Source organism: Argentina anserina, chromosome 6 (assembly GCF_933775445.1).
Source record: "Argentina anserina chromosome 6, drPotAnse1.1, whole genome shotgun sequence".
Taxonomy (NCBI): domain Eukaryota; kingdom Viridiplantae; phylum Streptophyta; class Magnoliopsida; order Rosales; family Rosaceae; genus Argentina; species Argentina anserina.
The window spans coordinates 12,658,643-12,670,858 of NC_065877.1; the positions used below are offsets into that span (position 1 = coordinate 12,658,643).

At 38.3% G+C, this 12,216-nt stretch overlaps 2 protein-coding genes across 2 annotated transcripts; both read right to left on the reverse strand.

Annotated features, from left to right (window-relative positions):
• Positions 1-28: 28 nt before the first annotated feature.
• Positions 29-2,991, reverse strand: LOC126797597 (33 kDa ribonucleoprotein, chloroplastic). Its single transcript, XM_050524252.1, has 4 exons — positions 1,557-2,991; positions 1,361-1,462; positions 729-1,040; positions 29-636 (listed from the first exon to the last, which is right to left on the reverse strand). Exons 1-4 carry the CDS (start codon positions 2,103-2,105, stop codon positions 391-393), a joined length of 1,209 nt encoding a protein of 402 aa, XP_050380209.1. The 5' UTR covers positions 2,106-2,991; the 3' UTR covers positions 29-390.
• Positions 2,992-5,957: 2,966 nt separating this feature from the next.
• On the reverse strand, positions 5,958-10,859 carry LOC126798515 (nuclear transcription factor Y subunit A-10). Its single transcript, XM_050525515.1, has 6 exons — positions 10,677-10,859; positions 9,762-10,021; positions 8,014-8,105; positions 7,804-7,872; positions 7,285-7,425; positions 5,958-6,867 (listed from the first exon to the last, which is right to left on the reverse strand). Exons 2-6 carry the CDS (start codon positions 10,006-10,008, stop codon positions 6,463-6,465), a joined length of 954 nt encoding a protein of 317 aa, XP_050381472.1. The 5' UTR covers positions 10,009-10,021; positions 10,677-10,859; the 3' UTR covers positions 5,958-6,462.
• Positions 10,860-12,216: the final 1,357 nt, after the last annotated feature.

Consider the following 12,216-nt stretch of genomic DNA (forward strand, 5'->3'; position numbering starts at 1 on the left):
CTATAAATAGAAACTTGATATACTTACGTGCTGACAAAATGAACACAAGAAGTCCCCATGTTTTAAGGCATGGTTGGGGTACGAGGACGCATGCCGGAAGCCAAAAAGAGGTTTGAGTAGCATAACAATTCAGACCCAAAAAGAGGAAGAAGCAAATATCATTCCCTTTCTGATGCTCAAGTTCATTGCATTGAGGGCTACAAACCTACAATCATGACCTTTTGCTTTGAGCCTTTGATCGATACCAATTTGGCAATTCGTATACATCGTTCAAGTGGGGTACAGATGTGTGAAAAAGACTAGGTGAAGGAGTAAGAATAAATTAGTGGCAAGGAATTGGCAATTTATTTTCACAACTCACATTCAAGCAGCCACTCCTTATACACACGTTCAGATGCTAACACTGGAAACCAATTCACTGTTGTCTGTGTCTTCTGTTGTATCTGATGCTGGGGAAGAAACCACCTCAACATTGTCTGTAGTGTCATCTGCAGAAGGTTCAGATGCTGAGGGAGAAACCAATTCACCGGCCTCTGTGTTTTCCTTACTAGTTTCTGCTGCTGGAGGTGGAGTAACAGTTACAGTCCTTGCTCTTTCTGAAGCCATGTTTAGTCGCAATTCCCGCCCATCAACCTCCTGTAATACAATTCAGACAGGACATATTATTTATTACAGAACCAGTGATCAGTTGGCATAGTTTCACCTACAAGGAACATGATTCTTCTTACCACTCCATTCATGGCAGTCACAGCAGCTTCTGCATTGGCAGCAGTGTCGAAAGTGACGAATCCAAAACCTCTGGATCTTCCAGAGCCCCTCTCATAAATGACCTTGGCACCCAATAGCCCTGGCCGTCCTTCAAAGGCATCTTTAAGACCCTGGGAAGTCAGGCCCCAACCAAGGTTCCCTGCATAGATCTTATTAGGACTATCTATGTAGACCTTGTAGCCAGTATTTCTTATCTTAGGTCCCAAAATCTCCCTTTCACCTCCTCTTGGCACTTCGGGGAAGTTTACCCTCACAGTTCGGCCGCCTACTTGCTGTCAACCATTGCCACCACCAAAAGAAAAAATTAATCCCTGCGTTCAAAAATCAAATGAGACACAAATGGCAGCAGAAACCCCCTCCAGCAAAGGATCTCGGGGGTTGCCCCTCATTCGAAGTTCAAAGATAAACTGAATGTGGTGCTTGGCGATGATCAAGTCAATTGGGGAGCCTTAGGAAGCAAGAACGTAGAAAATCAGGTATTGTTTTCTTGCTTCCTAAGCTTCCACAACTGACTCGATCATCGAAAATTCCCTAGATTCTTTGCTGTAGTTGTTTTCTGCTGCCACAATAATCACATATCATTGACACTTACAGAGCCATCGAACATCCGAATGGCCTCTTGAGCTTCCTCAACGTTCGCCAGTGTAACAAACCCAAAACCCCTGCTCCTATCAGTAACTCTATCATATATAATCTGCACACAAATTTCAACCAAAAACAAAATCACCAACAACTCCACAAACCCATCAACTTAAACAATAGAAACACCAGGGAACAAAAGCTCAAACCTCCGAGTAAGTCACAGTACCAGCCTCGCCGAAAATCTCAGACAACTGGGTAGAAGTCATAGAATAAGGCAAGTTCCCAACGTAGAGCCTCCCAGCGTCGCTTCTGTCAGACCCTTCTTCCCCCTTTGCCTCTTCCTCTCCTTCTTCTATAAGCATTTCTGCTTGTGGGTCCTTTTCTTCTTCTCCTTCTGAGCATTCATTGCCTTCTTCTTCGACTTCGACTTCGACGCCGTCTAAGGCGGAAAAGGGGCGGCGGAAATGGTGGAGAGAAGAGAGGCGAGAGCAGACAGAGAAATGGGCTTTGAGTTTCAGGGGTTTAAACTGAGGCTGTAAGTGAGTTGGAACTTGGGTGAGTGAGCGAGTGATTGAGAAGTTGGAGATTTTGTTGCAAAGTGAAGAAGAGCAAGTAGTGCTGGTGGAAGCCATTGATAGAGAAGCAGTCGACATTGCGGGACAGAAAATGGAGGGATTGGTAAGAAAGAAGGAAAACAATATTATGAGGAACAAGGTTTGCGGCACTACTTGGACTAAGATGAGGCTCATGGACATGGATAAGGTTTTGCCTTTCCATTTTCCTTTTAATAACAATTATCCAATGTTTTTCTGAGGAGAATAACCAATTCAATCATGGATATTTAAGACTAAGCTTATGTATGTGTGTTTGGTTTGGAGCCAAATGACAAAAGTCGAGGTCTCCTTCTACTTGATATATTCCACGAAAAACAATGTGTCAAATCTTCACATCTCAAGTCCACCCCATCAAAGAAGACTTTGGAACTTCATGTGGGTTATATTTGGATAGATTGCATTGAGCTTAATTGGAAGGAGTGAGATGGAGATGGAGATGGAGATGGAGATGGAGAGCAACATAATCCTGGAGAAACAAAAGCTGAATGCTTCTGATATTCTCAGAAAAGCTCTTACTCTTTCTGCAAACACTAACTTCTTTGTCTTCACCACCCTGGCCTCCCTTCCTCTCTTCTCTTTCTTGCTTTACTATCAGCCATTTAAACAAAAACTCCAGGTTCAGATCTCAGCGACTCTTAAAGAACCGGCCGCTGTATATTTCTTTAACGACTTTATCTACGTTTGGAGTGATCCTTTTCCTTTTGAAATACACCCACAATGGAGCGAAGGATTTCCAGCCGAGTTGATTCAACTAGCTCTTCTCTATCTGGTACCTCTCCATCTCCTAGAGGCCAGCACCGCGCTTATAATTGCTAGTTTGTCATCAAAGATATATATCATGAAGATCGACAAATGAGTCTCAAGGAGATGGTATGGAATCAACCTTTAAACCAGACTGAAAGCTTTTCTGATCACATCTGTCTATGTTCTCGTGTTGTCGACCTTTGGTGTTGTACTCACATTCGTATGGTCTGCTGCAAGCTACTATTATGTATTCAGGTACTTTCTGCATGGTGTTGGGTAGTATGTGCAGCAGTTCTAGCAATATATTTGGCATGGAATGCTGTATGGAATTTGAGTATATTGATTTCGATCAATGTTTTTAAAGACGAAAGCGAAGGCGAAGGCGAAAGCGACTAGGGGTCGCCTCGTTAAGGCGAAGCCTCAAAGAGATAAGGTGATCGCCTTTCCAACAATGATTATTTTAATTAAATACATAGAAATGTAATTTAATGTATATAAATTGTATTTTTTATTTAAAATATGGTGTGATTTGAATGAAAATTTGGGGGAAAAACCCAGCCCAAAACAAATCCCATGAGATAAGCCCAAAGATGTTTGAATTGGCCAAAAGAGAGTTTAAATAAAGTTATTTGACGTCGGTTTTGACCAAAAGAACGAAAAAAACCCAGAAAAGCGCCTCCCGCCTTATCAGCCGTCGCCTTCTCCAAAAACGACCGCCCCGTCGCTTTTTCATTCGCTTTTCCAGCAGCTCCCCCAGGTTTGGACAAGCGAGGCGTTTTGCCGTCACCCCGCACCAAAGCGAGGCATCGCCTTTGAAAATACTGATTTCGATATCAGAGGGGTTACATGGAACCAAGGCGTTTGGTCTAGCGATATATGTAAGCTTCGGCAACGAGTGGGCAGGGTTTCCTTTGATGCTTATGTTCTTTGCTTCGGGAATTAGTTTAAGGTTGCCATGTCTCTATTTTGGCTGCAAATAAAGATGGAATGCAATGTTTGTTGCAGAAGTTAGCTTATTCTGCTTTGGAAATGTGCTCGAGTGGGTCGTCTTCATCATTTACTACCACGATTGCAAGAACTGGATTGTGGAGAAGAGGTTGATGATCAGGGCTAAGAACAGTGCTCGTGAGCAAAGCTGTGTGTGAAAACTCTGGAAGCAGAGGCGAGGTCTGAATGTCATCAGAAAACTCTGGTGTATACAACATTTTGTTCATCCCTAATTAATGATACAATAAAATTATGATAAGGGTACAATATCAACTATGACAGAATGTTTTCATGTTTTCTTTGTTCTATTAAAATTTGGAAGGGTTTAGCCTAAAGCTTAAGCCATATATGGTGGATTAGACCATCAATGTATCTCGAACAAGTAAAAAGAACGCTTCTATAGACTAAATTCATTCACAAGCAGTTTAGGCTCCTCAAGAGTCTTATACATAAAACTCAACTGAACTAACAGTCTCACTGTTCCATCATGAAAATCATTCGATCTGATTTCTGCTATCCTGTGAATTTATCTTTTAATAGACGATCATTACACTAGAGGCAGGTTGGCTTATTAGTTCCCTCTACAACCAACCCTAATTTGGCCAAGTACCCTAGATAACCCAACCACGGCCATGTCAAGGTAGTAATTAAGGCTGATTCAAGAAGTCAGGGCCTCCTAGGCTGCTACTCAGTGTAAAATGAAAAAACATGCAACGTATGGCAAAGTCTATTTTTATATACGCATTGTTGTTGTCGAAATGAAGTTATGATTATATATTATGCTCCTCTTTGATTATTTTTGTGATTCTTGTTGTTTGTATTTTCTCATTCCTAACCAAACGGCGGCTTACTATTTCTTGTTGCTCATTGTTAACATATATATTTCTTCAAGAAAAGGGGAAAAATAAGAACTTTGAAGTCGAGATTACCGAAGTAGTGCATGACTTGGATGCTTGAAGTCCACCCCATCAAGGACTTCAAGTCCTTTATATGTGTGTATTTAGAATATTAGATTAAGCTCAACTGGAAGTGAAAGCTACTAAGCAAGCGCGATAGTTTTCCTAGTAGCATGGAGATGGAGAGTGACATAATGTTGAGGAAGCAGAAGCTGGGTGCCTTTAATATACCTAGGAAAGCGTTTGCTATCTAGAAATATCAACTTCTTTATCTTCTCTATTTTCGCTTCCCTTCCTCTCTTTAGTTTCTTGTCTATTATCAACCTTTTCTGCAAAATTTCCAGTATCAAGTATCAGAAGTTCTAATTAGTACAGGTCCAGCCTTTGTTAATAATTGTTTTGAAGACTGCATGGCTAATTCGAGATTAGTCACATTACCCTACGATGTGACCCCTGAACGGAACACAGGGTCTCTAGGTGAGGTGATTCAACAAGGGCTTCTCTATTTGGTGCCTCTCCATATCCTAGAGCTCATAAGCGCACCTGCAATTGCAAAGTTGGCCTCGAATATATACAAAGAAGAGGCAACGATGACTCTGAAGGAGATGATACACTATCAACCATTCAACAAAGCCAGATTAAAAGCTTTTCTCATCACATCTGTCTATGTTCTTGTCTTGTTGACCTATAGTGATCTACTTGGATTTGTATGGTCAGCTGGAAGCTATTTTTTGGTGTTCAGGTACTTCAGCCATGAAAAACTCTTAGCTTTATGGTGTAGTATGGCAAGTGTAGTACTTCTAACAATATATTTGGCATGGAATGTGCTATGGAATATGAGTATTGTGATTTCGATATTGGAGGGGTTACATGGAACCAAAGCATTTGGTTAGTAACGTATCTAAGCACTGATAAAGAGTGGCGAGGATTTCTTTTGATGCTGAGTTTCTTTTCTTGGGAAGTAACTTTGCGGTTGCCATGTCTTTACTTCGGCTGCAAATAAAGGTGGAGCGGAATGTTTGTTGCACAGAGTAGCTTGTTGTGCTTCGCCAATGTCTTAAAGTTGGTCGTCTTCATGATATATTTCCATGATTGCAAGAACCGGGTTTTAGAAAAGAGATTGATGGTCAAGGCTAACAGAGCTGTGTATGAATAGCAAGTACATTGATGTTATCATCATGAAGCATTCAACATTCTAAGGTCAATGAAAACCCATTACATACCTACAATGCCTGTGTTTCATACGTTGATGCCATGTTTGTTGTCTGGAAAGGGATATACCAACTGTGATAATTCTTTTAGTTGGAGTCGGTCGTATATGAAAAATGAACAATTATTTTGACTCTTGACAGCAGTGTTCCTGATGCACATAAGATAGGGAAAGTTATCTTACATTATTCTTGTGAACTTGCACACCACAACACAAACATTTAGTTCTATACTGGTACATTACACCACTGGAATATGTCAAAAATACAGATACTTAAATTCTATAGTATCACACGCCACAAACTAAACTTCTTCAGGTCACAAAGCACATACTAGTCGCCAGACTCTCATGTTCTTATTCTGATATAAGGGAAGAGAGCCATATATATAAAAGTCTACTTAAGTAATTTGTGATGCATACGGGGTTTTCACTAGCCAACCTAACAGCAGAGATGCTTGGAATGGAAGTAAACACCCCGTTTGATCACGAGCCAAGAATGAGTTGCCTTCTGATAGCAACCAAATGGTGGTAGGACGATCCTGTGAACCAAAACCTGTTGCAAATAACCATACCAGTAACTACAACTAAGCTTCTCCATTTGGTCGCAGAAATGATGGGGTTAATGTAACAAGTTAGCACCAACCCCATCTTCCGCTTGCTATCAGACATTGAGGTTGCAGCAGTGATCCACTGCTGCGATATATTTCGTAGGCATAACCATGCCACGCGTGCCCTCCATCATGTCTGACAGAGATTGCACAGAGTGTCCGAGATGATGATTCCTTGAAAAACGATCAAGATTTCCCCTAGAGTACGTACTGGTCACCTCTGAGCCGGATATGTTGGAACTGCTGCCATTTGTTTTTGATGAGTTCAAAGTTCCACTTTCGGATTGCAAGACTTCAGAGTTCTGAAAACCAGAGTGCCTAAACAGCTGCATATCACCAACTTGCTTGATTCCATTTCCAGTTTTCCCATTGTTCGAAGTCTTGGTGTTCAGAAAACGTCCACCACAGCCCCTTGGTCGGCGCACGGCATGAAGATGCCGTGATTCATGCATATATGGCTGTATAAAGAAGAAAGATCATAGGCCACTTTAACTGAGTACCCTCCATACAACAAAAATGTATGTTCATCACATATTCATTTTGGTTTTGATTCAATGTTTTACCCAGTAATTTGGTCAAAACCTCACTATACTAAAACCTATCACATCAAAAACTGAAGCGAGGTAGAAATGAAGCAGGGAAAATTTACATTCTTGAAAGCCAAAGTACTCCTTAATTAATAAACCAAATGGTCACTCAATTTTGCTGATACATCTAAAATGTTAAACGCCTGTCTGAGAGTTTTAGCCACCTATATTTGTCACTTAAGATTTCATGTAAAATTCAGCTTTTACATCCAGACCAAATTCAATTGATCAAGTTTAGAAGAACCTCGTAGTTATTTTACTGGTACAATGAAATTTCGGATATCATACCTTACGGAGCCTAGCTGCTCTGTTCACCATGACTGCCTTTGCACGAGATTGTCTGCGCCGCATGATTCCGTGGTATTGCTTAGCATTGACATAGATTGGTCCTTCATCTGTAGTCAAGTTCAGTGGCAGCATTATGCGTCCCTGGTTCATTTTAAATGGACAAGTACGTGCATCAGTACAGTTGGCTATGCTTTTGAGTTGAGAACATATCATGCATTAACTAGAGCAACATCCCAGCTACTGAAAATAACACGTCTTAAGAGTAAAACACAATCAGGATTGTAAAATCAGCATAGGTTGTCATTAGGTGGAGTTTCATTTTCATATGCAATGTCATGTCCCAAAATATAAGATTTTTTTATATAGAGGTCAGCAGAAACTTCATTAGATGAAAATTGCACTTGAACTAGTTTTCACACTAACATGAAGTAAGAAAGGTAAAGGAAAAGTTGATGAATTCGCAGGAAAAACAGATGTGCAATTTTAGTTCCAGGTATGATGGAAAAGTGGAAAACTCACCGAAACTTGAGGTCCATATGTTGAGAAGAGTCCATAACATTGATCCATGTATGGATATTTTGCACAGATCTACAGTTCAATTTCAAAAACAAATGGACACTATATAAGCAGCAGACAGGAAAACCATATTCAAATTTTTTTTCCAAAGAAAAAAAAACATATTCAAAAATTGTTACTAAAAAAATGTGACATTTGGAATCGAGGGTTCACCATAGGCTGGCTGAATCCCAGCTCAAAATGACCTCGATGTTTTGGTGGAGATGATTGCAGAGAGATTGCTGGCTGCAATTTTTGCTTATCCCCTGCAAGTTAACAATCCCCTGAATGAGAAACTACTTTCGTGGTTAACAATTATCATATAGAGTTGACCAGGATATAATGAGTGGGATATATATAAAGCCTATCTATATGCACGTTCAAAATCTGGTTTCTCATACCATAATTAAATGATGCTGGCAACTAAGAATTTATTAAAAAGAATGGAATTCTTTTAAACATTAGGACAAAATGATATGTGAGGTATAGATAATAATTTACTGGACAAGGCTTGTAGAGGCAGAAGTTCTGGGAATTTTTATACTGCCTACTATTAAGCCAAGAGCCCAGTAGTCCATGTCACAGAAGGTCTGTGTGCGTGTATGTGTACCTAACTGATGTTTACATCCACGTTGAGTATGAAATCTATTGCTCCATCAGAGTTTCACTAATTAGCCCAACTCTGGTACTTTGTGATCTTAGACAGACAAACAGGTATCATTTAATGTGGTTTTCTTCCAGTTGGTTTTGCAGGAAAATTATGTTTCTTTTTTGCAGACTCTCCTACTTAGCAACATGACTAATGATCAATAAATCTGTAAGAGCTTGTTCACATCATGCTAACATCAGTAATTTAGATTGTTTTGGACAATTCTGAAATTATGTTTCTAGCCAACACTATCCCCAGAAAATACCTCTACTAACTGATCCGAAGTAATGCTGGGAGCCTTTCACCTCTTAAAACACGATGTAGAGAAGCATTTTCAATTAAAGATGACATGTTTCCATCTCAAGGTTCACTCGTTTATTAAAGATTCCTCAACTATCCTTATACGACATAAGAAATAGAATTATACGTAAAGATTCATAAAGATTCTTCCTTATCTCAGTAAAAAAATACAAAAAGTTAGACTAATGAAAGAGTCTAATATAATATCAGTTCTCACCGGAAGCCTAACATCTCAGTGCAAATACACCGATCATCCAAGAATAGTTACGGAACTGCTGCAATATTGCACTTAAAAAAAAGTCATGATTAATTGAATCATATGGTTTTTTTTTCTCTACTATCCCTGTTCTTATCTTCCACTAGTCTTATAACTAGCTAGTTCTACTTGAATATGAATTTCTAAGTTGTTCAGTTAGATATATTGCTGAACACTCATCACATATGGTGTTTGTGCAGATTTCTTGAAAAGCCTACGTATCAAGCCAAATTTACCATGATGAAGCCGTGAAGGCACAGAAAGTTTCTTATAGCAGCCAAAATCATCTAAGTTCAGTTTGTATAACTCTTTTCACCTTACATGACTATTCTTTACTTAGCACATGTGATTTTGGTGACGGCCGGTAGCTAGTTTTTGTTCAATTATTGACAAAATGCCACTGTCTAGAACTCTGATATAATAATAATAATAATAATAATAATAATGATAATAATAATAATAATAATAATAATAATAATAATAATAATAATAAATCTGTCTGATCCCACATTGCAGCCTAGAATCACTACTGTGAAAAAGGAAATTTACGGTGCAGCATATAAACTTAATATTCCGAGAGATATAATGTGAAGCAATGATAAAGAAGCCAAAAATGTATTTCCTTCCCCTTTTAGAGTTGCTAACTCTTGTTACAGTTAAGCAAGGAAATATATCTTTGAAAAATAGCTACATCAAAATCCAAAGGTAGGAGATTACCAGGGAAGACTGTGAACTGATTTGTGTTCCCTTTATCAAGTCCTTGTTCAGTACTGCCCCGCCCGGGTCGCTTAGTGGCAGTGAGTTGGTTTCCACTATCGTGAAGCTCCATGGTAAAAGGCTTAGAGTTGCCACATGATTCACCATAAGCTTGTTGAGATCCAAAGGCAGAACCCCACCAAGGTAACACTGATGTCAGCTGCCCAAGTCCTTCATGTTCTTTGTAATGAACAGTTTGCATAGCCATTTTCTTCCTCTAACTGAAATGATCTCACAAACAAAAGCAAAAGGTATAGTTTAGAACACCAACTGCAGCACTGAGCTATATTATTAGTAAAAGAGAGAAATGAATCGAATTGTTGTATCCACCAAGGTTGGTATTTTGTTTTGCAGAGAAGATATATATCAGAACTTTGATTTCATATAAATGTATCTAGCCAAATTCATGTAGCTATTAATCAAGTTACAGTGCAATAGTGAAGAGTGACTTAATTCAGTAAATTGGCAGCGAAATTATTAAGAGCCAAGAATAATATGCAATCAAAGAGTCTATTGGAAGATAAAGATCATCAGTTTCTGAAAAATAAGAAACAGTTAGACATTAGAAAAGAAGAATTCTTCTTTTGTCCAACTATCCATATGAACTTCCTTTTAGCAAGAGCTCAAAGCAAGAGAAATTGAGGGGGTAAAATATAGGAACAAAACTTGGTAAAATGAGAAGGAACAAAAACAAAGACCAAGCAAAGCTCAACAACAGAAAATCATCAAGCAGATAGAGCTCAAAAGCACCACGAACAAAGCAAAGAGAATCGTAATAGATACCAGCAACTTCTGGCACAGGAGAAGAAATCAAAGCCCACAAATAAACAAAACAAGCATGAAACTAAGTCAATAAGCTAAAGATTCTGAACTGACCCTCTAACAAAGTGGTTGATGAAGAAGATCCCAATTGCAGTAACTTGAGGATGAAGTGGAAGCAGAGCTTGATTAGTTAGGTCTAAGGAGAAGCGGAGAAATCCCATTTGCTCGGAGCCATGTCGGTACAATCCGAAGCAAAAGAGTGGAGAGAGAGAGAGAGAGAGAGATTAGAGAAGGGGAAAGAGAGAGAGACAGAGAAAGACGGCAGAGAGCGATGATATATGCGCGCGCACAGTACAGGTGTAATGGAACTACAGGCCAGTGTCCAATAAGTTTTGGCTTTCATGCAAACCCCCTTCCCTTTGTACTATGTGCCATTGTGCCAATACTACTATACTTATACTAAACAAACTTGAGACACTCCCACATTCTCTAGTGTCTATCAATTTTTTCTGCAAATAATACTTGCCTTTAAAATATGCTTGGGGCTATTGTTTTCTTAATAGTTGCCAACTTCAAAACCAAAGGGTCATGTTTTGAGATCTGTTGGTGAGAGGGTAGTGGCCACAAAACAAACACTAGCTATTGAGTATTCAGTATTGACCCCCAAAAAGATGAAAAGGTTGTCATGCTGTGTAAACAGTACCCCAAATCACCTACATGTTTTTTGTTTTCTTCATTTTTACCAAAAATCTAGATATATTGTTTAGAGTGAGCCATCCATTAGGGGAAAGTGGTGACACTGTTCACCAGTTGTCCTTTATTTATAGTTAATTACAAGTGCTTTACACATAAGTAGCCTAAGTTTAAGATAGAGATTGGAGATAAACTAATTAAGATATGTGCCTAGAACTTTAGGGCTGGTTTTTGTCCCTGATGTTTTTCTAACTCACTGTTCTAGCTAGTTTCCTAGAATATGGCCATAACGTCATTGGAGGACTGGATTGGGATGATGGTAGATTCTAAGAACAAACTAAAAGCTTTCTTTTTTACATCACCCTTTGAAAAATAAATGACTAGGTAGATATGTGTATGTGTCCTTATCATTTTTCGAATTGCTAGCTTCTATAATTGGATACAATGTAATTCTTAATCGTTAAGGATAATGAGGACCTTCCACAAAGGTGTCACTTTTTTTTACTAATACAGTCTAACCTCGATAAATGATAAATAAATATTTGATAAATTAATAACCTCGGTTAAATAATAATGTTTTCCGGTTCTGACTTAGGACCAGTGTATATAACTAGGAACGTCACTAAATACATAAGATAATTTTTTTTAATCTCTTTAGGTCTCATTGAATATATAAAGTAATAATTAATTTAATAAAATTAAAAAAAAATTAGTTAAAATGATTAACAATTGATCAAATATATAAAAATAGTGCATAAAATTCATAATACAAAATTAAGGAAAGTAATTATTTAAACTTATCATTTTAAAGTTACTTTTAAGCATGAAATTATACCAAATTTAGAAAACAATAAATATAGAATCCTAACTAAAAATAGACAATAGTAGTGAGACTAAACTCTCTATAAAATAACAGTAAAATTCTCTATAAAATAATAAGTTATTAATTTATCAATATATA